Consider the following 25,014-nt stretch of genomic DNA (forward strand, 5'->3'; position numbering starts at 1 on the left):
TATGTTATTTTGATCTGGTGCAAAAACCAAATAGCGGTTATAAAGATAATCAGACAGTAGTCTGATTCCTTCAAATCTTGCTTTGAGAGTTATAGGTGTTAAAACCATCTTTTATGTCACAGCTAGTAGTCCTGAAGGATAGGTATAGTACAAGGCAGGACAAGCAGCTTTTTGTACATTTTGAGTGTATCACCATTAAAAATAAGTTTTCTGTAAACATCTCTTCCTAAAAGTTGGCCTGAAATAAACTAGATTTTAACCAAAGTCTTGTTAAAAATTGAGTTTATAAATACTGGCAACTGTTTTTCAGAAGGCAGTCATTTAGTAAACCATCACCCTGCTGTAATTTTCCCCATTATCTTCGGTGGGAGTTTCATCTGCTTATTTCACCTCACCTTGTTCTACTAGGATCAGATCTTTGCCAGTAACTGAAACAGTAGCAGAACAGCCCCCCCAAAAATCACTTTCTTTCAATAGGGAGAACCAGGAAGGCCAGGCAGAAATGGAGACCGTGGAATCCCTGGACTACCGGTATGGAAAAGCCCCCAATAACAGTGGTCTCATAATCAAGGTTTTGTTCTCCCAATTTAAGTTAGTTGTGTGAACATGACACACAATGAACATTTGCTTATGCCCTTAATACAGTAAGTATGTGATTTATTAATCTATATTTGTGTTCAGGGTCACAAAGGACACCCTGGAATGCCTGGAATGCCTGGGATGAAAGGTCAACGAGTAAGTACCGAATATATTTATAGCTGAGTTTCTACTATGGTGTTGCACTGTTGTGCTCTTTCAGTCATAAATTCCCAGCTAAAGAGACTGAATCATAGAATTAAAGGCCAATTTCTGGACAATGCAATCTGACATTCCATAACAAAGGCCTTAAATTTTATCTAGTTACCTCAATTGTAAAGCTTCATCCCAAATGCTAGGCTGAAGCATGCTTTCTAGAAAAACATCCACTCTTAACTAATAACCATGGAGAGATGGAGGATTCAGAATTGTCTTTTCAAAAAGTGTTCCAATAGCAGGTAGCACTCACCATTAAAAATATGCCCCTTTATATGATTTTGTCTTGAAGCTTTTTTTTTGCTGAGAGGAATTAAGTTTTCCAGAATGTAAGATGAATACTATTCACATATATATATATATATTCACAGATCTATATATATGTATATTCACAGTTTACCTTTCCCACAGGGTTTTGATGGAAAAGATGGTGCCAAAGGTGACAGTGGTGCTCCTGGTCCAAAAGTAAGAAACTATAGCATCATCTTTGTAATAGGTAGAGTAATGCCCTCTACCATTTATTTTATAGATATGCTTTGAATATTACACAATTCTAAAAATCCATCAAACATTAAAGAAACTCATACAGTATCTCCATGAAAAGAACTGAGAATTATTCCAAAGAGTGAGACATTAGAACTACATCATGTCCTGATTTTGTAGCTGTATTAAAGATGAGATTCCAAAATGAAAAGACATGCCTGGACCAGCTGACTTTATTGCATAATATTGAAGGACCAGGACTTCCTGCCTTTTTTTTATTCTATTTAAATATTTTGTCCTGGCACTTGTTTATACTTCTCAGACCTCACAGACCTCAGTTCATGCTGATGACACTCAGCACCATGCAGAGAGGAGCTCTCTCATTGTTATGTCTCTTCCTCTTGAATAAACCAAAAAATGTCCTCACCAAAGTTCAGTCTGCCATTAGTGTTTTCTTTCCATAACAGGGTGAAACTGGTCTTCCTGGAGCAAATGGAGCACCGGGCCAACCGGTAAATATGTGTATCCTATCATATTTAAATTGAATTGCTACTGGCACTTCCTGGTTAACAGAGTTACTCATCTTTCTTTCAACTATAATTACGCCACCACGTTCATTGAACAACACTGAGATATGCAAATAAGATCAATGTCTCTTTGCTCCACCATATTACTTTGGAAGTCATCTATCTGACTCGCTTTCTGTTTTCTAGGGACCAAGAGGTCCAGCTGGTGAAAGAGGAAGACCTGGGAATCCTGGTGGCCCTGTAAGTAATTGCAGCTGTTTATATTATCCAAAGCACCACATATTTTGTTTCAATATGTTAAGAATTCCTGACATCATAGTTTTACTTTAAAATAGTTGTAATGCAAAGGATTAGAAAACTATATAGTGTCTGTAAAATCATACATGAAAATCATACATTCTGTGTCCTGGGTAGTTCTTGGCACCCAACACCTCTCTTCTTTCTATAGGGCTCCCATGGCAAAGATGGATCTCCAGGAGCAGCAGGCCCACCTGTAAGATGACTTACAAATGTCTGATTTTAAGTATTTGTGTTACTCAAGTCTTGTTGCTTCTATCTGATGTTCTGCAATGCTAGCAAACCCAAGACTGGGGTTGCAGTAGTTTAAGCATGAGCACTTTAATTAATTATATTTCATAACTGTATCGGATGGGATTCTTGAAAAATGCAGTGCAATAGGAGACGTTTAACACTGTAAATTAGAAAATGCATAAATCCAAAACCATATGATTGTCAGAGAACATATAGATTAATAGAACTGCTATTCTCTATGCTGATCAAATTGTCTTATCAAATACATTATTTAGCTAAGTTGAGCAAAAATTTTTCTTTCCCATCTGCCTAGAAACCTGATCATGTTCACTTCTGTATGTCATAGCTATATTAGCTTTTTTTCCTCCTATACTTTTCTATAATTAGAAGAAACTTTGAACTTTTTTTATAACTTAATCTCTTTAATATAGTTTTCATAGGGTTTTTTTAATTTGCACACAGTAATTTAGGTGAACATGTAAAAGTCAGGGTAAGTAAGATGTAGATGTAGTATTTTAGGACTAGCCAAACTTCACCTTTTACAGCATGAATTATATTTGCTATTTTGCCAGGTGTTTCCTTACTCAGAGAAAAATCCTGTAATCAGACTTTTTTTTTTAATTTAAAGTTAATTCCATACGGCTTTTACCTTTCACATGAATAATACTTCTTTCACTTTTAAGGGTCCCCCAGGTCCTCCTGGAACTGCAGGATTTCCAGGCTCTCCAGGTTTTAAGGTATTCCACTAACAATGCATACTAATATAGCATTTGGTGCTCTCTAATTAGCCAGCTTATGCCATTATACAACTTTATTTTCCAGGTCCTCCATTTCCTGGCTATTATTACACTTGTTGCAAGCCTAGAACTGATGTGTTTTCATATGCATCACAGGAGACAAACCCTATCCTCGTCATCTTCATTAATACCCACACTAAAATACCATTAGGTGGTAGACCCAATGTTTTATGTTGCATAATGGGAGGGGCTCAAACTGAACTTCCCACAACCAGAGGAGCTGTACAGTATGTGCTGGCTGGAGTGCAATGGGTACTTTGTGCCTCAGCATAGAGCTGATTTGGCTCTTGCACTCAGGTGATAATGATAATTTTCCCTGAATTATGAAGATACCACAGTAGAGGAAGAAATCATGAAGCTAATACTGATTGCCTTGAAGACAAGGCTAAAATACATTCATTTCTCCTTTTACTGTTTTTTCACAGGGTGAAGCTGGTCCTCCTGGTCCTGCTGGTTCTAGTGGCAGTCCTGGAGAGAGAGGAGAACCTGGTCCTCAAGGTCATGCTGGGCCACCAGGGCCTCAGGTACATGGGAACAGAGAAGTGATATGTCAGCCTGCACTTCAGAAAGCCCTACATATCCTTTGGTTTAGTTCTAGGTTACCAGCACTGGTTGTTTATACATTTGTTTTTCTCAGGGACCTCCTGGAAGAGCTGGAAGCCCTGGCAACAAGGGTGAAATGGTGGGTACTCTTCATATCATTGTCTTTGGACTGGGCAGAGTCCAGAAATGACATGCTCTCTTCATCCCCACCTGCTGTTCATTCTCTGCAGGGACCTTCTGGTATTCCCGGTGCTCCTGGTCTACCAGGGGGTCGTGGTCTTCCTGGTCCGCCAGGTACAAGTGGAAACCCTGGAGCAAAAGGCACTCCGGTGAGTTACTAATATTCATCACAATGGGTTTACAAACAAATATGGTGGAAATAGTTCTGATACTATTAAAAGAAAACCCAAACATTGAATTTGTCCCATTCACTTGAGATGGTCTAATAATTATTTTATAATAACAATAGGCAATTATTTTTATAAATATATAGGATATTTATCTTTCAGGCATGTGCATATTACTGTATGTATAAATTATACATAAATGGTAATATTTACTTGCTTTCCTAAATTATCTATCAATTCAGAAACACACAACAAAAAATAGCTTGTCTAAACCAGCTACATTAGACAGAATCTGCTGTTTTAAAATGCCAGTTAAACATGTTTAAATTTACGTTGGCTGAGTCCACAGTCCACTATACCCAGAAAATTGTACCTACTCTTATAATGTCACTTGCCCCAGCAGGTTCTTTTCTGATAGCCTTACAATGCATGTAGTTTATTGTCAGAGAAAACACTCAGGGACTTCAAGCATCCCAGTGATATCCAAAATAGCTCAGAAACAGTCATATCGGTTTATTCAGTGGTGTTTAAGATCATATCAGTTCTTTCATTTATTGGATTTTTAAGGAGACCTGTTCATCCCACATTCAGGTTCAACCAGTGCATACTAATTCCTTTGCAAAAAGTGAAATAATAAAAATGAATCCATAATTTGAAAGATACTATGTCTAGTTCTTAGTATTTTACTACATCTAGTAGCTCTAGGATAATAGCCTGCTGCAACCCATAATTTGAATGGGTTTTTTTTCCTGTCTAGGGAGAACCTGGTAAGGATGGTGCAAAAGGAGATCCAGGCCCAAAAGGCGAGCGTGTAAGTGATATTAAAATGCATGCAGAGACTTATTCCAAGGAAGTCTGAACCCTGAACCATTCCTCATACAAAACCCAAGTGAAGGTTGTGTGTTGAGACTTCTCACTTCACTGGTAAGCTGGTTTCTTTATTGTTGACAGGGTGAAAACGGCACCCCAGGTGCTCCTGGACCTCCTGGTGAAGAAGGCAAAAGAGGTGCAAATGGTGAACCTGGCCAGAATGGTGTACCTGGTACCCCTGGAGAAAGGGTAAGCTTCTGTGGATGGACCGGTACATTTTGAGTTCATACAGAGACATCAAACTCTGGTGTACCAAATTGTTTGAGGAGAAATGTTGCTCCATATCTATTCTCAGCAAAATCCAGATGTGAAACTGGGTTACAACACTGGGAGGAATTCATATCTAGTTTTCCATATGAATCACAGCACTTCTCTCTATCCCACTCTGAAATACATGAAATTATTTGGAGTTTTAATATTAAAGCAGCAGCGATCTTACATAATTGGAAGTTGTATTGAAAGATTTGTGCTAAAAAGTAACAATAAACTGTGAGAACTACACGGGGAAAAAGAATAAATACAAATTTCAAAATTACTTCTTAGTTAACAAAAATGAACAATCACAAAATTTCAGCTCTGGAAATTTAAATTAATGCATTTTTTTTCTACATTCAGGATATGTCCTTATGTCAACATTGCCAATAGGTCTGAAATGTTAATAATGTCAATAACAAAGTTATTGTCAGGTTGTCTGTGTTTGAGTATCTTTACTGCCAACAGGTTCTTTTTGCTAATAGATTCAATAGCTTTCAAAAAAGCATTCTCACAAAGGAATTTGTGAATTGGTTTATTCAGCAAAATAAATAGCAACATCCTTACAATTCTAGATTTCTGTTCCCAAGGAAATTTTGCTGATCTACTTATAACTCCTAATTTAATAATTGATTCTATTATTTGCTGAAGCAATGGTGAAACCGAAGATGCACAGTGAACAAATTGTCATACATTTTACCTTTTTTTATAATTCACATTTCTTGTAAGCAGTGAAGATAGTAGTAAATACAAGTATTAAAACAATACAATAGAGCTATTTTCAGTATTGAAATAGAAGAAAATAACTGTTCAAGACTGGATGTGTTATTTTTGGTATGAATTTAGGTAACTCATAAAATAACTAACACAGAGCAGGCTAAAAATAATGGAGGGCAGACTATGATTTAAACAGAAGGGTTATGTCCAAAGAGACAATAATTTTGTAGAGTTTCTTGCTAGACTGAAAGGTCATTTCATCTATTTATTTAATAAATTTTCATAATAATATGTCTACCATTAAATACTTTACAAAAAGTAGCAGTTGCCATTACTAAGTCACACTGCCTATAATACATATTATGTTCTTTTGTTTGTCAGGGCTCCCCCGGTTTCCGTGGCTTACCCGGTAGCAATGGACTTCCAGGTGAAAAGGTATAAGTCTTTCTCTAAAAAAACCCCGAAACTTCTGGAAAATCCATTGAATTTGAATGGACAATTTAATGTTCAATATGATACTGATTTCCTTGCTGTGAATTTCAACATCTTTTTAAGGGGCCTGCAGGTGAACGCGGTAGCCCAGGTCCTCCTGGCCCCAGTGGACCTGCAGGAGAACGTGGACAAGATGGAGGCCCAGGACTTCCTGGAATGAGAGTAAGACAAGATGTCTCCAAGAAAATGAGATACAGTCTATTAGAGATGCCTTATCTGAGCTGATGCAATAGAGGAGGCCCATTAGAACTTTTTTTCTGTTAATTCCTTTAGATAGAGTACATATATTCATAGCGCAATAGATAACCATCCAGATACATGGAGAATTCAGGTTAACATCTGTCACAAGTGAGTGTGGAAGCATAGTGCATGGCAAACTCTGAGAACAGGGGATCATGTTCATGTTCATCAATCATGAGATTAATGTGAATTAGCATTGGATGAGTTTCTGTATTATCTGTTTACATTTTAGCAAATTTTGTCGTTTAGTATAAAATACATTATGATTATTATATTTAATACTTATTTGTCCTATTGTGTTTATATATGTTTCTATTTAAATTATTATTTAATAGGCTTAAATGTAACATTTAAATTATACATGAATAGCTATATTTCAGTTCACTGAAGTATTATATTTGTTGATTATTTGCCATTAAAACATACAAGCTTTTGGTCAGGTTTTCATAGTACATATCAAGATTTTCAGAGATAATATATAGCATAGTATGTACAGGATGTAACAACATTGTGAACGATACTAAAACCTAGAAACTGCTGACAATAAATTTGAATTCAGAAGTCAGTTTGACTGCAGGCTTCTGGGAGCTAACAGGACTTCATTGGAAATGTAAATGGATTACTTAAATTATAACACAAAGAATATCTAAAAACATAAAACCAGTTAACTGTGTTATAAATTATGTTGCTTTTAAGTAAAGGTACATAGTCAAAATTGTTTCATTCCTTGATTTTACCATCTGAAATTAGTTTTCTTCCCAAATAATGTAAGAACACAGTGGTTTTGTATGTTTATTAATATCTGATGCTTTGATTATATACAATGATTTTCAGAGAAAGCAGTGGACTTCTAACAGAAGAATTTGTTTGTTTTCTCTTTTTTCTCTTTAATGGGATGGGGGTAGAATGGGAAGAGTTTTAATGTTTATTAAAGAGTTTAAAATTAAGCAAGTAGTTTAAAATGTATTTTCATATATTTATATATTATAACCTAATAATACATTTTTTAAACTGAATAATAACATTTTTTTTTTCAACTGTAGGGTTTGCCTGGAATTCCTGGAAGCCCTGGAAGTGATGGGAAGCCTGGCCCTCCAGTATGTACATTGCGCAAATATTTTATGCTAGTCTTCCTAGTGACCTTACTCACACTTGACAGTATCTACATGGCAGGTTGTTATCACAGTCAGATTGTCTCTTTTTTTGTTTCTTTTAATCACCAGATCACTTTATGTTCCATCTCATTGTAATAACCTTCTGCAAATCTTGCCATTTCATACTGTTTAAGATACAGAGTAGGCAGAAGCTTAGTTGAAACACAAAACACACAAGTTTCGAACGTCTCTAGCCTTATCTCACCCTCAGTCGCTATTTAATATCCTGAGTATTCATTTATTTCAGATTTATTTACATCAGATGGATATTTGTTTATATCAGATATCATGTCTTAATTACTTTTTTGCTTATCCCAGGGCAGTCAGGGTGAATCTGGCCGCTCTGGTCCACCTGGGCCTCCAGGACCACGTGGTCAACCAGGTGTAATGGGTTTCCCTGGTCCTAAGGGCAATGAGGTGAGTGGGATTTCTCCACTTCTCCTGTGTTTATGCTTGGTCAGTCACCTGTTAAAATAAATTGCTCCATATGGGGGCTATCTCATACTGCAGCTTTATGTTATTGTATGCAATATTTCAAGTGTAATCTTCCTCTTTTGTAAGGGTGCACCAGGTAAGAATGGAGAAAGAGGCCCCGGTGGACCACCTGGAACACCTGTAAGTTTCATTAGCATTTTTTTTTAATTATATAATATTTTAATAATGACATAATATTAATAATAATTTGGTGAGTCTTATAAAAATTATATTAGCCCACAACCATAGCCTAATTCTGTCTTTGTATAGGGTCCTGCTGGGAAGAATGGTGATGTTGGCCTCCCAGGTCCTCCTGGACCTAGTGTAAGTGTTGTAGTCCCATTAGAGATAGTTACCAGTTATTGTCAAGGTGATCTGGCATCTACAAATAGGGACTGTAAATTTAAGGGAAGGAAAATATTTTCAATAATATAAAAAGTTTGCATTTATGAAGACAAATAAAAGAGCTCTTCTTTGCCTTTAATAAATTAATACTCAAAACTTATCAAGGAGAAACCTGATTCAGGCACACATGGGGTAAGCTGAAATGCAGTATCAGTTGAAGTCTTGGGAATTTACCACCTATTCAAATTGAAGTGCATTATTGTTCCATTTAGCATATAGAGCATTTCAGACTAGTATCAAGTATGAATGTTTCTGCTGAGTTACATCTAACTGTTGGAGTGAAAAGAGGAAACACTAGAACACAGAGATATGTTAGTCTTTGGGATTGTGCAGTGTCATCATCAGACCACAGTAAAAAGGCATAGATTAGAGGTGGTGTTAAGGTGTTTATATGTTGAAATGTTCTAATTTCTTTTTGTCTTTTATTTGATTCCAGGGTGCTTCAGGGGAGAGAGGAGAACCAGGACCATCAGGTCCACCTGGACTCCAGGTGCTGTGTTTATTAATTTCCGATGTTGGTCTTTTTAACAGACTAAAAAAAAAAAAAAAAAAAAAAAGAAACAAAAAAGAGAGAAAGAGGAATGAAGGGGCATCTAAACAATTTCATTAGGGTGCATGTCATCATATTTTGAAGTAAGACAGATCAATCAAAGTTACAGCTTAAACATTTCATAATTGCAAACCAGCTGGCTAGCTTAGTAGATTATGTCACATAGAACTTCAAGCTATCAAATTAGAACCTCCTCCTTTGTAAAAGATTGTAATGGGTTGGGCACACATCTTCCTGTTAAAAAAAAGTCTGCTAGATAGGGAAATTAATGGTTTATCTACGTAACTTGGATGATAATACTGTTCCTTCCAATAGGGATTGCCTGGTGGACCAGGACCAGCTGGAGAGAATGGAAAGCCTGGAGAACCAGTAAGTAGTGATTCTTTTTTTTTTTTTTTTTCTTTAAAGTAACAAAAAAATACATGAGAAGTCTTCCTAGATTACATTTCCAAATTCAGACAGCTTTCAGCACTCTGCAGAGCAGAGAAGTCTGATTTTAGGAATAACAGAAGAGAGAAACAGGGTGCCAACCACAACGCAGATTTATTAAATAAACTGCACATTTAACTTACATTTATTTTCTCATAAACAGGGGCCAAAAGGTGATATTGGAGGACCTGGATTCCCAGGCCCTAAGGTAAATCATACAGCAAAGTTTCTTTAATGACTAGAATAAGTTAACAAACTATGAACCTGGAAACCAAGAATGATGCATTTCTTTGTCACAGGGTGAAAATGGTGTCCCAGGTGAACGTGGTGCACAGGGTCCTCCAGGACCTCCTGGAACAAGAGGTGGGCCAGGTCCTGCTGGTTCAGAAGGTGCCAAGGTACCCACAGAGTTGCTTGTTTTCCTGCTGTTATGTCTAGCATTCAGGTGAATATTATTTTTTCTTTTCCTCATAATTTTTTGTTAATCTTTAGGGTCCTCCTGGACCTCCTGGTCCCCCTGGAGGCACAGGGCTGCCTGGCTTACAGGGAATGCCAGGGGAAAGAGGAGCTTCTGGAAGTCCTGGACCAAAAGGGGATAAGGTAACACACCAACCCTCTGCTAAATTTATGCTAATTTGGTGTTAGCTTCCCAAATGACTCTGAGTTTGTTCACATACTCACTTTTCTCCCTGCTTCAGAGGTGCTGACTATGTAGCAGTACTGCTGATTTTGCAGTGTGATATGGGACCTATATGTTAAAATATGTAGGAATTTTCAACTATTTTAATATATGCTAGATATTTTGCTGTTCTAAGTCTCCTGGGGGAGATGTACATCAAAACAGTTCTAATTTAGCTAATTAAGGATTAAAATAGTTCGTACCAGGGGTAAACAGTTTCGCATAGACTCCATTTTGAATCAATTTGGGTCTTTTTTCCATCAAATTATTCAGTATCTGATGCTGAATACTGGTCAGAAAGTCATCCCCAGTTTTAGATTTCTATGATGACAATAAGGAAATCTGGTCATTGAGATACCATCAGTATCAGATCCTCTTCTCTGTAGTGTTTTAATTCTTCTCTCCCCAGCCCGTGCTTGTCTTATTCTTGCTTTCTTGCTTATGCTTTTTGTTTGTCTTATGCTTGCTAGGGAGAACCTGGTGGCAAGGGTGCTGACGGCATTCCTGGTGCAAGAGGAGAGAGGGTGAGTAGTCTTTAAACACCTAACAGTTACTCAGTTAGTTTCACATAATCTGTGTTTAGAAAATTATTAAATTTAACAGTGCATACCATCTAGGAGAGGTAAAGTAGTAATCCCATTGTATTTCATTCATGTGGTACAAGTCTAGTTTCATAAACTAAACTTAATACTAGTATTTTGTGATTACACCTTCTTGAGTAGATGTAACAGATTTTTTTTTACAACCAAAAAAATACAGTTAATTGGGTCAATGCTTTGGACGGAAAACATGGAGAATATGTTACTAGCTTCCTAAATCTAGCTGATTTGGAAAATGATGGTTATAATGAAGCACAGATGACATTATGATAGTAAATATTCTCATAGAGAATACTTCTACAGGTTACTATATGTGATATATTTATACATCTATATAGCATATAAACATAAAATAGACACTTGAAACATATACATGTATCTAATGAGTACATGCAAGCAGTATATGCATCAAAATAATGAGAGATGACATACAGAAATGCAGCTTGCATGAGTTGGAGGAAATATAAAACATTAATTTTGAACCATAAGGTACATTATAAATTCTCAAAGAAGAAAAAAGTCAGGGAGTTTGTCAAGAGATGTTGGGCATATACTGAAGAAATGTGGATAATGGATAACTTGCCTAGCATTGAAAAGACCTATTAACTTCAGGTAGGTTTGGATTAGGTTTATGTGGTGGGAAAAAAAAAAAGAAAATCAGTTTATTGGAGTTCTTTTGTGCTGCAAACTGGTGTGATCTTGGAGTGCCATTCCAATGTGTGTGCAACAACACCCTGGCATTGTAGACTTACTTCCATTTAAATATTTTAAGCTGTTTTTTAGACTGAAACATAAATGGAACAGAACAGAGGAATAACATTGTCATATTTTGATACAAAATACACTACTTTCTAATTGTTTAGGGTAATGTAGGTCCCATTGGTCCTCCTGGTCCTGCCGGCCCACCTGGAGATAAGGTAAAGCATCTTCCATAATGGTGTTTGATATTGTAAAGTGTCACACCAGTGACTGTCTCATGGAAAGAACACCTAGTAATCATTCTTGTTCCTTACAGGGAGAGACTGGTCCAGCAGGTGCCCCAGGTCCAATGGGTTCCCGTGGTGGTCCTGTAAGTGATAGCACTTTTCTCCCCCTGTGACTTTATCATGGTATAGATATTGGTGTTGTACCTATCCTGTGAGGAACATATGTGGCTCGAGTTCAAAATAAACTAAGAACATTTGGCTCTTGTTGACTCAGGATTTACAGGCACTAAGGATTCCAGAAAATCAATGTTTTTAACACTAAAGGGGCTTGAGGGCTGCACTGATAGGTCAAGGCAAGTATGCAGAAACAGTTGTTTCCATCTTGTCTTCCAGTTAAGCAAACTTTTAAAAATACTTATATTTAGTTTTTAGATTGGTAAGACAGCACTTTTGGATCTCAGTTGCATCTGGGCAACACCTTGGATTGTGCTCAGGGTTCTGCAGGTGTGACTGAGATAAGTTTGTCACACTTTAGATAAATTGGATAAATCCTGAACAGCTCTTTTTAGAGCTCAGGAGCTCAGATGAGGTTGGGTTTTTTTTCTTCCAGAAGCTGGTAAGATAAAGAAACTAAAGTGCTGTTTATGGGAGTGTTCTCTAACTTATAAACTGAAGCCTATCTTCCTAACATCTTCCACTGGTGACGTTTTCTACAGGGTGAACGTGGAGAACAAGGTCTTCCTGGTCCTGCTGGCTTCCCTGGAGCTCCAGTAAGTATAAATCAAAAGCAATTGAATGTGATTGTCAGTGTTTAGTTTCTCTAAGTTCATCTGCATCTCAGAAAGACTTGCTGTAACTCCTTTAATATAAATACTTGTTACACATATTTGATACTCTTTCTGTACTCAGTCACACCTACAGCAACATTTCTTTACGCTTCCCTTCCTGTACTGGTAGACTAATAGAGTTCAACTGCATTCACATTTAATTTTATATTTAAATTCCCTTCAGAAAAGAGTTTCTTATGACAAGGATATCATCTGTATTTTTAAGTCATAATGGAATGGCACAAATTTTCTACAGGGACAAAATGGGGAACCTGGTGGTAAAGGAGAAAGAGGCCCACCTGGTCTAAGAGGAGAAGCTGGACCCCCAGGAGCTGCAGGTCCACAAGGTGGTCCTGGTGCACCAGTAAGTTATTTCTGTTCCTCATTGCTAAAGGAAAAGTTTCTTAGTTCTGCCTCAGCCTCAAGGTGGTTGGGCCCAAGTGTAAACATTTTAACTTCCTGAAACCTAATGATGCTTTCTATAATTTTAATTGACTTAACAAATCATTTGCTTTATCTGTTTTCTTCCATGTAGGGTCCACCTGGTCCCCAAGGAATAAAAGGAGAACGTGGATCTCCTGGAGGCCCTGTGAGTATCTCTTTGACTTAATCACTGATAAATGACTTTATCTATTATAAGAACCATCAGGTCAATGAAAAATAAGACCTTCAGTGACTTTAAAATCTGCATAAATAAAGAATAATTAAAGTGCTCCAGAAAGAGTAATTAAAGTTGAGGTGTTTAGTGATTTCGATTACATTGATTTTAATATAAGGTGCCAAAATAGCTTTTGCTCAATGACACAAATCTCTAAAATGGTTTATCTCAACTGTAATTAGATTTATATCCTGCCCTTGCCAAGTTTCTCAGAGCCCATTAGTTTACCTTTGAGGAACATATTTCCCTTGAAGGGAAAATAAAAATTAAAATATTTTTAATTTCTTGTTCAGTTCTAGGACATTTAATTCATGTTTTAAGCAAAACATCTAAATATAATTCCAATTCAGCTGTTATATAAAAATTGATTTGTTCACATTTTTCCAATCTGAAGAAAAATGACAATTGAAAGTATTGATCTCTTATAGGGTGCTGCTGGTTTCCCTGGTGCTCGTGGTCTGCCTGGTCCCCCTGGTAGCAATGTGAGTTGTCTTATCAGCCTTTTCTTTTATTCTTATCTTGTGGATATATTTAGACATATATTAATACATTAAATTGTATTAAGTTGTAGGTACCTTGACATGAATGTAACATAATTAAAAGCACCCTGAATATGATGTTTGGACTTGGAGGGAAAAAAAACTTCAAAAGAAAGTTTCTCTCCTCTTATTTCATATGGAATAGCAGTTCATTCACTTACTGTCTTGATACTCTTCCTTCTATTACGGTTTGCTTTCCAAAGTCCATCAGAGGGGAGACCTTCTCCTGGATCAGGTTCTTGAATATTGCTGTTGGTGGTATATGTCTTGCATCTTTTATGATGCAAGAAATATTCAGTTCAGGATCTTGAATTGGTGTGCATTTTCAAAACCACATTTTATAGATCACTGTTGAGATTTTTGTTTTCTTTTTAGTTGACTGTAGCACTGAATGGCATTAAGATTTCATGATGTTGGGACAGAGGATTTTGGAAAGATTTGGAAGTTTAGATTGGATATAAGAAGGAAATTCTTTCCTGTTAGGGTGGTGAGGTACTGGAATAGGTTGCCCAGGGAGGTTGTGAATGCTTCATCCCTGGCGGTGTTCAAGGCCAGGTTGGACGAGGCCTTTGGTGACATGGTTTAGTGTGAGGTGTCCCTGCCCATGGCATGGGGGTTGGAACTTGATGATCTTAAGGTCCTTCCCAACCCTAACTGTTCTATGATTCTATGATCCTATTATTCTTGTAGCAAAAGTTCTTGTCTTACGATATGGCCTACATCTGAAGTTTAATCTACCAGTGTGCAGTCCTATTATAAAAATGTATGCTGATGGACCAGCTCATTCAAATATTTTGTACAATATCTTTGAAGAAAAGCTGTTTTATAGTATTATTCAACATGCACCTACTTTTGACTCTTAGAGTAAAAATTAGATTCTGATTTTTGATTTTTTAAAAATTAAGACAATATGAAGAATACAGTGGATTTTACTATTTTAAAGTTAAAATTATAAGTTATCCTTTGTATGATGAGATATAAAGTAAAAAAATCTTTTATATTTTAATAAACAAATTTTTATTTTCTATCTTTTAATTACGGATAGATGCAAATCAGCATATTGCTGAATAAAAAGTAGGATTTAATTTAAGATACATTAAAGTCATCTTAATTCTTTCCATTCATTGGCTATGCTGAATTTTAATGAAAGATACTTCATTCTGTACGTGTATGAGACACCACCTTAAAGGTATCTGGCACAAGTGACTCAATAAATCAGCAAGGTCTTCTACTATTCCAAATTTCTGTGGCAGAGCCAATGGTAAGGAATGTGTATCCTGTGTTGGATGCATTACAGCCACTGGGCATCCAAAACGTGCAGGTGTTGCATTATGCAAACTGTAAGTCCAGACAGCAGGGAGAAAAAAAAATGTTTTGAAATTGGTAGGTGGAAAGATTCTCTTTATAAGACCAGATCAGATTTGGGTGAATAGAGGTTGGGCCTTAAATCTGCCTTCAGGCAATGACTCAAGTCTGGCTGGCTTTCATAAGGAAAGACCAGTGCCAGTAAGTGTGTGCTACTGGTTCACATAACACAGCTCACGCTTTTCCTTTTAAAACTCTTTTTAGGGCAGCCCAGGTCCCCCTGGTAATGCAGGGCCTGCAGGCAAGGATGGGCCTCCTGGACCCCCTGGTAATGCTGGTTCTCCTGGCAGTCAAGGACCTGCTGGAACAAGAGGTGAGCCAGGTGCACCAGGTGAAAAAGGGCCACCAGGCGCACGAGGAGAAAGGGTAAGTACATGTCCAGCCAGGGACTGTTACACCAATAGACAAGTATTGTATCTCAAGAATATGAAGCTCCCGACTGAATGTTAAAGATGCTCAGTACTGACTGCTCTGATGTTTTCTTAAACAGGGGGCACCAGGCGAACCAGGTCCTCAAGGCATTGTTGGTGGCCGAGGTAACACGGGTTTGCCAGGTTTGCGTGGCCCGAGTGGTCCACCTGGTATGGCAGGTGCCAAGGTGAGAGCACATTCACTGCAGCAAAAACATCAAAGTTAACACCACAGTTGTAATTCAGCTGCTAAAAATAGCTTAGAGATATAACAAGTAATGAACATGTTGGGGGGGGGGGAGGAGTTAAATGCTTTTCAGTCCAGAGACAACAGAATTTACAGTTATTTGTATTTTTGCATCCATAAGATCAGGCTTTAAAATGTCCAGCAACCAGCAGCTGTCGGATGTGAGATTGTCTTTCATCTCTATTACCAAAAGTCCTAGATCAGATTGTCTAGAAGCAAATAACCAGCTTCACACTCTTAAGGCAGCCATGGATGAAAAACTGCCCCTGAGATGAGATTTAAGTCATAGTCTCACTTGCAAGTTATTTATATTTGTTTGATTCTCAGTATGTTTCTTGCTTAAATATTATGACCCAAACAGAAAAATACTTTCAACTACCTCCAGAAAATGTTGTGTGAGGCTTGGTTTGTATTTTATCACTAATATAGTGATAGACTTGGATTTCCCCCCCCCCTTTGGCTATTGTTTTGGGGCACATAAGAAGAAACATATTTATTATTTCTTATTTGACAAAACAATAAGGAACATTCCTTGGGTTCAATGACCTTGTGTGAATATTACAAGCAATGAAAAGAAACCATTTTGGCCAGGTTTTTATCTTTCTTATTTGAGTATTCACAACCACCAGTCACATTTTCCCTTTAAATCATTTCATATTTAATTAAAGATATGTAATACAGTGGTATTTCACAAGTACATTATTTTGCAATATCTTTTGTTCAGGGTGAAGATGGTAGACCTGGCACCAATGGTGTCCCAGGAGAACGTGGTGCTCCTGGTCCACAAGGTCCTGTTGGACAAAGAGGGCTACCTGGAGAGCCTGGCAGAGATGTGAGTGGATGTTAGACCTTCATGCCAGCTTGTGCATTACAAATGGGAAGTTCTGGGAATAAATATGCTTTAAGGTTCCCTCAAGTGCCTCACACACAGGGGTCTGGGCAGATTGTGTTCTCATCTAACTTAGTGTAGCCTGCTGTCTCTGCTATAACTTTTACTACCTGTGGGCCACATCTTAGTCTTGCTGGGATATGAACATGAGACTACACTGTCTACATGCCTACACAATAATGCAGGTCTTCCAGATCCTTTATGGGCCACTCTACCTGCAGGAATTCTTCCTTCTTGAGAGCTCTCTCTTTCTTTAATAAATATTCTTAAAGCTTACGGAAAACAAGCTGTGTATTCATCATCTAGTTTATGAATGAACTGTACCATTCTTTTTCCAGGGTAACCCTGGCTCAGATGGCTTACCTGGACGTGATGGATCCCCAGGAGGCAAAGTAAGGAATCACCAATATCTTTAGATTGCCAAATAAATGTTACATAAAGATGACAGTATAGGTAGCTCTGTACTATGTAACTTGTGCCTTGAATCTCTTATAGTCTTTACATTGTAGTTTTGTAAAACATTAAATTTATTACCCTGTCAACCGTCACTCTCTTCAGGGTGACCGTGGTGAAAGTGGCTCTCCTGGCCCTCCAGGACCTCCTGGTCACCCTGGACCCGCAGGTACCAGTGGTGCACCTGGAAAAGCTGGTGAAAGAGGATTTCAGGTAAGATCAATGTAAATAGCTTACTGCTTATTTACATACCTCTTCTATTCAAAGTCTATTTCATGCAGTAAAGTGGAAGTTTGGAAGAGTCATACATTTGTCAGTCAAGAGATTCTTGACCTCTTTTATAAGCATATCATGGGAAAAGACATCACTTTATGTTCTTGATGACTTTATCGAAATTACGCTCTAAATCCACATACTCCTCAGGAAGCCAAAAAGCAGATAGGGCCCACCAATCCCTATCTTAATTTCCATCCCATCTGGTGCTCATGCAGCATGAATGATGCTATTTATTTAAAATAAGGGAGTAACTTTGGAAGTCTTCAAGTTATTTGAGAAGTGCTGACACCAGCACAGCTTAAGCACTGAGCACCTCACAAAATAAGGAAGGAGTGTAGTGCATATGGTATGTATCAGTGCCTACAAGCAACTGAGTAAAACTAACATTGGTAGAAAAAGGAACTGGCCAAAATTCTTGTTGATTATATATAGTGTGTGTACAGCTTCCCCATGTTTCCAAACAGCTGCTAGCTTTGAACATTTTGCTTATCTATAAATAAAACGGCGAATGCGTTAACTCCAAGTGATCCATGCCAACATCTCCTTATTGTGTCACAGGGTCCACCTGGTCCTCCTGGCTCTGCTGGTCCTGCTGGTGCTCGTGGTCCTGCGGTAAGTCATATTGAAAGTATTTGTGGTATCATACATTTACTATTTCCTATTATTTGGGCATTTCTGTTATTTCTTTTATAAATTCCTTTTATTGCAAACCTACTCTTAAAGGGTCCTCAAGGTCCTCGTGGTGACAAAGGTGAAACTGGTGAACGAGGCAGCAACGGCATAAAGGGTCATAGAGGATTTCCTGGTACCCCTGGTCTCCCTGGTCCTCCTGTGAGTATTTTGCATTGGATTTTGCTGTTCTTAGCTTCTGTGGCTGAGGTCCCAGGTAGTTAGTTAGATTTAATTAATTTTCTGAAGACAGACAAAATTAAAAAGAACCTGTGTGATTTGACAGTCAAATGTGTTCAAAAGCCCAGATTCCCTGAATCAACTTCAAATAAGTAACAGTAAAGCACTAGAAGAAACTGCTAGCAGGTAAAGATGGGTTGGGTATAACCCTTCTCAGGTATGTGTCTGACTTTGTCTGGAACAAAAACTTCTTGTATTCATTTCTATAGGCTATTCCTGATTAAATTATAAAAGCAAGGGTTTAAATTTCTATGTCTATTAGAAATACATGGTGGACAAGCAACTAAATCCATGAAAAAGCTACTTGGAGCCCAAATACCTCTCTTCTGTCATGCATCTTTTGCAATAATTAATATTAGGGCAAAATAGGCATGAAATAGTAAACTGCTGAATTGTAAACATGCATTACATAGTTCTTAACAGCTAAAAGAATTGAAGGGTGATAGACAGGCATGTCCTAGGTATTTATGACAAGTAAAAATGTAAAAAGGTATTTATATTGAAAAGAATATTATTAGTAGCATTCACGATGTGAGAATCAAGAAACCAAAACTCACTCTATTAATTTACCAGTGATGGACGTGTTAAGTGTAAATGCCACTGATACTAACCTATTTAACAACACAGTATGACCTGCTGTCTAACATATGAGTAAAATATCCAAACACCCAATAAATTCTCATTTACACTACGACAGGGAACAATTAGTTTTAAACATGAATTTGACAAGAGTTTATCAAATTATTTAAATAACTTTACTGGTAATATGATTAAAACTGCAGCATTTTGAGCCTACAGCTCTGTATTCTTATGAATACATGATTTCATCCAGAGCTCACTAATGACCGTTGGCATTCTTGCATTTTGGATATCGCATCGTTAATATTTTTCATATAGAGAATATCCAAGGTTTTTTTTTCTAGTTAAATAATGACAACAATTCTCTCTCATATCTGACATAGTCTTCTTATAAGGTTGTTCCATATAACCCTAAGGATGTTTTCAATGTCTCTATATAAGGCACATCCAGCTAGTTCAAAATATTACTGAGAGGTACCTGACTTTTATTCATAGGGTCCCCTGGGTCCACAAGGTGCAATTGGAAGTCCAGGAGCTTCAGGTGCAAGGGTAAGAAAAATTCCCTATTTAATGCAACTGGAAGGAAGATTCAGAGTGTTTGTTTGGAAACAAATAGAATTTATTTATTAAAGTTTGTCATCTTAACAAGCAACAGTTAAAGAAAGAGAAAATGCCTGATAAATCATATAGAAATGGTCAAAATATCTCTCAAAGCCTTTCTGAATTTGAGATTATTTGGTAAACTGTTTTGACTATGTTATCTGTGTTCAACATTGTCCTAGGGTCCCCCAGGACCAGCTGGGCCACCTGGAAAAGATGGTACAAGTGGTTATCCAGGTCCAATTGGTCCTCCTGGCCCCCGCGGTACCAGAGGTGAAAGTGGCCCCGCAGTAAGTAAATTGTGCACACTCAAACAAACAAATCTTTAGGGATTATTCATGAAACATAAGGCTCTCCCCTATTTGATTATCTCCCTCAGAAAAATCTGTACTTCATGGACAGATTTTGTTATAGGGTGTATCTAGCTATCAAGGCTAAATAAAAAAAAACAACTACAGATCATTTGTACTTGAGTGTAACTATTAATGCACTGGGCATTATGGTAGTCTCAGATAATCACTGAATTTTGTGTGTACAAAGGGAAGACAGGATCTCCATTTCAGATCATGGACTCCCTTTGTGTCTTGGAAGCTATGAAATGAGTTTCCTAGAGTACTCCAAAGAGGCCAGTGCTGCAGTGGTCACTAGCACAGTCACTTCTCCTAAAGCCAAGTAATGATTATTCCCTGGATTTTGGTGCAAAGGGTTCCATCTCCTCTTCAAAGCCCAGACAGAAGGAGGACAGACACAGCTTGACAGAATTAGGAAAAGAAAATTCCAATTTTAAGAAAACAAAGGCCTGGAAAGTCTAACAGATGTTTATGCATAGCAACTGTCATTATTTAATAAGTAAACTGAATGTGAGAATTCTATTTTTTTTTTTTTTTTAAGATTGAGGTGCACGCAGGCACAAGTTTTAACTTGTGATCTCTGCTCAACACTATATTCATTATGTTTTAGGGTCCACCAGGCCAGCCTGGTCTTCCTGGTCCTTCTGGTCCTCCTGGTCCATGTTGTGGTGGCGGTGTGGCTGCCCTGGGTGCTGGTGAAAAAGGCCCAGTGGGTTATGGGTATGAATATCGAGATGAGCCAAAAGAAAATGATATCAATCTGGGTGACATCATATCTTCAATGAAATCAATCAACAACCAGATTGAAAACATCATTAGTCCTGATGGGTCACGGAAGAATCCAGCTCGTAACTGCAGAGATCTGAAATTCTGCCATCCTGAGCTCCAGAGTGGTATGTTAGGTTTTAATTTCCACCAGAAATCTTGATCTAGCAAATTTAGCAGATCTTGAGTTGGTGGTGTTTTTTCTTTTCTTTACATGAATACTGTTGTCTTTGAGTATTTAAATGCAGAGATCTGCGATTAAAAAAATGGGGGTTTTTTGAATGTAATGATAAAAATGATAAATGCGATAATAACTTCAAACTTTAATTTACTATGCATTTGCACAGTATATACACTGACTTCAACTTCATTCGCTACATGTTTATAAGTGAACATTTGTTTAAAAAATTGTATGGAAAAAACCCCCTTGACAAGTATAAATTGTGTATGTGTTTCAAGTGTCATATTACAGTGTGCAGATGCACTCAGGATATTTTTATATCATCTTATATTCTGTGGCATCTCTTCTTGTCAAAATTAACATGCTACCTAATTTGGCTCAGGAATCTGGCATAGAGATAAGCTTCACCATCATACAATCATCTTCTCCAAATATATTGTCTGTTAACATTTTACTTATTTTTACCTCTAGGAGAGTATTGGATTGATCCTAACCAAGGCTGCAAGATGGATGCTATTAAAGTGTACTGTAATATGGAAACTGGTGAGACATGTGTCAGTGCTAATCCCAGCACTGTGCCAAGGAAAAACTGGTGGACCAGTGAAAGCAGTGGAAGAAAACATGTTTGGTTTGGAGAATCTATGAATGGAGGCTTCCAGGTAAGAAATTACCTCAGTTATCAGCCCAAAAGGTAACGTACATATTCTACTCATGCGCATCACAATGTACTAAATATAGTACTGAAATTAAACTAAGCTAAAAATTTAGTGGGTGAAATAATAGTTATATGGACTGTCCTTAGACAAGATTAAACAAAAAATTCTTGCGTATGTGCGTACTGTGCAGTTCAGCTATGGAGATCCCGAACTTCCAGAGGACGTCTCAGAAGTCCAGCTGGCCTTCCTCCGCATCCTCTCCAGCCGTGCTTCCCAGAACATCACCTACCACTGCAAGAACAGCATTGCCTACATGGACCAAGCCAGTGGAAATGTTAAAAAAGCTCTGAAACTGATGAGCTCTGTGGAAAGTGAGATCAAGGCTGAAGGAAACAGCAAATTCACATATGCAGTTCTGGAAGATGGCTGTACTGTAAGTAAACAAGACTTTACTATTGTAGTTTAATAAATAATTCCCTCCAGAAGACTAGACCCATGATCAAGGAAGAGAGAGCTTTGCATGACTTCATAAGGAAAGGACACAGCTTCACCTAATTGTGGAAATTAGATTCTGTGCAACAGCAATGTCACTCCTGTAGCAACTGTAGAAAGTTTAAATCTGTGTTTCACAGGTATCTCCCTGCTTTAGAATCAAGTCAGTGAAGTCAGTGACCAAGTTTTGATCCATCCCATATCAACTCTAAAACTAAGAGTAGTAGGAATCAGCTTAGTCATACAAAAAAAATCAATGCTATCGTCTGATTCAAGCCATGAGCTATGATTATGGGAAGGGGAAAACACGGTCACCTATCTCACAGAAGCAACATTGCTCACTGTGCCTTGCTCACAGCGGCAGGAAGTACTGGAAAGCAGCAATAATTGATGAGCATGCTGCTCTAAGTGCCTTTTAAGGAACAAATACAAACATTGTAACACTGTCCACAGTTTCTCCCTCCTGCTGTTTAAGGTCCCAGAAGCACCACAGCAAACTCAAATATATGGCAAACTTGCTATTTAAGGATGCATGAACACATCTACTTTGCAACATGAAGAGCAACCTCATTTCTGCTGTCACTTATTCCTGAATCCAAAACTACTTTTCAAACAGAGTAGCCATTTGCACCATCTCACAGAATGCAGAGCACATTTCAGACTTAAGTCAGGGCACCAGCACCACTCCAGAGTATTCTACATTCCACTATTTGTCCTATCCTTTATGAGCTCCAAGGTCTACAACCATATGAGACCTTACATGAAAGGTCTAGAAGAATGTCTACAAGTTTGCGTTTCTACAGACTGCAACCACTTTTCATGGTGTTGAGAGGGACACATTGATATGGAAAGTATGAAGTCCAGTAAACTGTATGATAACTTTGACTTAGCCCAACACCAATTTCTCTAACATGTTTGGTTTTGTCTTTTCTTTTTAACTTCACAGAAACATGCTGGTGAATGGGGTAAAACTGTCTTTGAATACAGAACGCGCAAGACAATGAGGTTGCCTGTGATCGATATTGCACCCATGGATATCGGTGGTCCTGATCAGGAATTTGGCGTGGACATTGGCCCAGTCTGCTTCTTATAAACCAAAAATCCTGCTCTTTCTGAAACCCCAGCAAACAGATTCACACTCCAACTGTGCTCCCTTGTTTTAGCCTTGTCAGCTAGTACAGGTGACCATCTGTATCCCAGTTATTTATTAAGAAAATTTCTGGGGGAAAAGTCAATTTGATATCAAGGGTTATCTTTTTTGCTATTACACAAAGTACAGTAAAAATGCTTTTTTGCTCTATTTTTTTTTTTACCAAATTCCATTTTCAAAACATGTCTCCGTGGTGCTATAATACAACTTCAACACTTAATAAAACAATACTGTGTTCTATTAGTTGAATGTTAGCCAATTTACAAAGCACTGATTGCTCCCAGTACCAAAGTTTACCCTTCTTTCAAAGATACAGTCCATAAAGCTAGAAAGACCTCCTTGTTTCAACTACCTCAAGATGGACAGAAACCGGGATGTGTCTAATGAGTCACACCAAAAATCAGTCAAACCAATCAAAACACATTGAACCCATGGTCAATTCTGTGGAATTATTAGGTACAAAATTGTCTGTTTCTGTACTGATTAGCTGTGAAGTACAGTGTATGTTAAGAGTTTAATACCTTAATGTCAGTAGTCACCATAATTTTATTGTTGGATTGTATTCTGTTCTCAAAGGTGCTTCTCTACTTTCCTGTCATTGCTGGTCAAGACCACTAAAATTAGGGAAGTGTAAAAAACTAATATGATGGTGCTAATGTATTTTTCACTCCTAACTCTGCAAGTCAGGGTTATTGACTTGCTTAAAAAAATAAAAAGGGATTTAAAGCAATGGTAAATGTCTCCTGTCAAAGATTGTCATTGGCATGTCATTGTTGAGAACTTTCTCCCTTCACTCTGTAAAAGTCAATAAAGATGCAAAATTGTGAACTTCTATCACATTAACACATTTATAGTGTTGAAGGTTATCCATCTTTGTAAGCTTTTATATGGTTGTTGGTCTATTCCTTACAGAGACACATAATAACATATCTTAATAAAACTCCTTGTTTCATAAAACTCACTTTTTAAAATTTATTTTACTATCTGAATCTCTTTCTTTAAACAAGTTAATAAAGGCAGGCCACAACTCCGGTACTACTTTAACTGAATTTTCTAAGATAATATGTTTGAAGGAAAACTCAGTAGCCTTGAGTGATGCAAGTTATCGCATCATACTATGACATGTCCTTTGTTACTTTTTTCACTCTTATCCATCCAGTGGCTCATTTTTGAAGCATGGTAAGCTTCTTTGACTATCAGCATGGATTCAGCTCTTACATCAAGAGCCAAAATAAGGCTCATGCACCAAGGCAGGTAAGTTGGAAGGAAATAGAAGAGCTTAAATCTACCTCAGTCTAAATAAATAGGCAGCCATAGGCTACCACTATCCTTTCAGACTGCAGCTTAAATAAATGGTCTAAGGGTCTCCAGCAGTGAGAGGCTGGAGGCAATGGCAGTTTGATGAAGCTGATAATCTAAGCATCTTGGTATTCTTTATGGCCATTGGAGCTGCACAGCTGAGAGTCAACCCTTGATCATAGCAAAAATCCAAGGATATGCAATTACCACAGTATTTGAGCCATACCTGAGTTTCAGGCCAGTAGAAGAAAATTTAGCTGTACACCAGTATCTGGGTTGTGAAACTGCTCCCAGAGGTAGATGTTGGTAGATGCTACTCAGTCTTTCCTGTGAAGGAAGATACAGAGCCTGCCCCCACATCATTACTGCACTGTCACACATTGCTCTACAACCCAGCATCATAAACAAGGTCAGACAACAAGAAGTAGGAAGAAAAAAATCTCCAGATTCTTAAAGGCTCTCACTGATGATTATGGATTGTGCATCCTCTGAGAACACTTTCAGGATTGCACCAAGCAGGGAAAATGGACAGAGAGATGCTGTTTTTTAAGAAACCTCACCA

At 37.7% G+C, this 25,014-nt stretch overlaps 1 protein-coding gene across 2 annotated transcripts in view; it reads left to right on the plus strand.

Moving 5' to 3' along the window:
• The window catches only part of COL3A1 (collagen type III alpha 1 chain), a 50,617-nt gene extending 26,507 nt beyond the window's left edge, over nt 1-24,110 (plus strand). For both annotated transcript variants that reach the window (XM_061376108.1, XM_061376116.1), the window contains 43 exons: nt 478-531; nt 682-735; nt 1,204-1,257; nt 1,743-1,787; nt 1,989-2,042; nt 2,251-2,295; nt 3,017-3,070; nt 3,556-3,654; nt 3,768-3,812; nt 3,904-4,002; nt 4,778-4,831; nt 4,972-5,079; nt 6,241-6,294; nt 6,415-6,513; nt 7,635-7,688; nt 8,064-8,162; nt 8,307-8,360; nt 8,490-8,543; nt 9,061-9,114; nt 9,490-9,543; nt 9,767-9,811; nt 9,903-10,001; nt 10,096-10,203; nt 10,753-10,806; nt 11,745-11,798; nt 11,897-11,950; nt 12,524-12,577; nt 12,891-12,998; nt 13,170-13,223; nt 13,721-13,774; nt 15,401-15,562; nt 15,687-15,794; nt 16,578-16,685; nt 17,081-17,134; nt 17,301-17,408; nt 18,030-18,083; nt 18,195-18,302; nt 19,455-19,508; nt 19,742-19,849; nt 20,520-20,802; nt 21,327-21,514; nt 21,702-21,944; nt 22,950-24,110. In XM_061376108.1, the coding sequence (XP_061232092.1) occupies nt 478-531; nt 682-735; nt 1,204-1,257; nt 1,743-1,787; nt 1,989-2,042; nt 2,251-2,295; nt 3,017-3,070; nt 3,556-3,654; nt 3,768-3,812; nt 3,904-4,002; nt 4,778-4,831; nt 4,972-5,079; nt 6,241-6,294; nt 6,415-6,513; nt 7,635-7,688; nt 8,064-8,162; nt 8,307-8,360; nt 8,490-8,543; nt 9,061-9,114; nt 9,490-9,543; nt 9,767-9,811; nt 9,903-10,001; nt 10,096-10,203; nt 10,753-10,806; nt 11,745-11,798; nt 11,897-11,950; nt 12,524-12,577; nt 12,891-12,998; nt 13,170-13,223; nt 13,721-13,774; nt 15,401-15,562; nt 15,687-15,794; nt 16,578-16,685; nt 17,081-17,134; nt 17,301-17,408; nt 18,030-18,083; nt 18,195-18,302; nt 19,455-19,508; nt 19,742-19,849; nt 20,520-20,802; nt 21,327-21,514; nt 21,702-21,944; nt 22,950-23,096 (3,696 nt within the window). In that variant the 3' untranslated portion in view covers nt 23,097-24,110. The remainder of the gene's footprint in view (nt 1-477; nt 532-681; nt 736-1,203; nt 1,258-1,742; nt 1,788-1,988; nt 2,043-2,250; nt 2,296-3,016; nt 3,071-3,555; nt 3,655-3,767; nt 3,813-3,903; nt 4,003-4,777; nt 4,832-4,971; nt 5,080-6,240; nt 6,295-6,414; nt 6,514-7,634; nt 7,689-8,063; nt 8,163-8,306; nt 8,361-8,489; nt 8,544-9,060; nt 9,115-9,489; nt 9,544-9,766; nt 9,812-9,902; nt 10,002-10,095; nt 10,204-10,752; nt 10,807-11,744; nt 11,799-11,896; nt 11,951-12,523; nt 12,578-12,890; nt 12,999-13,169; nt 13,224-13,720; nt 13,775-15,400; nt 15,563-15,686; nt 15,795-16,577; nt 16,686-17,080; nt 17,135-17,300; nt 17,409-18,029; nt 18,084-18,194; nt 18,303-19,454; nt 19,509-19,741; nt 19,850-20,519; nt 20,803-21,326; nt 21,515-21,701; nt 21,945-22,949) is intronic.
• Nucleotides 24,111-25,014: the final 904 nt, after the last annotated feature.

This window comes from Neopsephotus bourkii, unplaced genomic scaffold (genome assembly GCF_033783945.1).
Source record: "Neopsephotus bourkii isolate Nb327-2 ecotype Australia unplaced genomic scaffold, CSIRO-AGI_Nbou_v1 NB_196, whole genome shotgun sequence".
NCBI classification, from domain to species: domain Eukaryota; kingdom Metazoa; phylum Chordata; class Aves; order Psittaciformes; family Psittacidae; genus Neopsephotus; species Neopsephotus bourkii.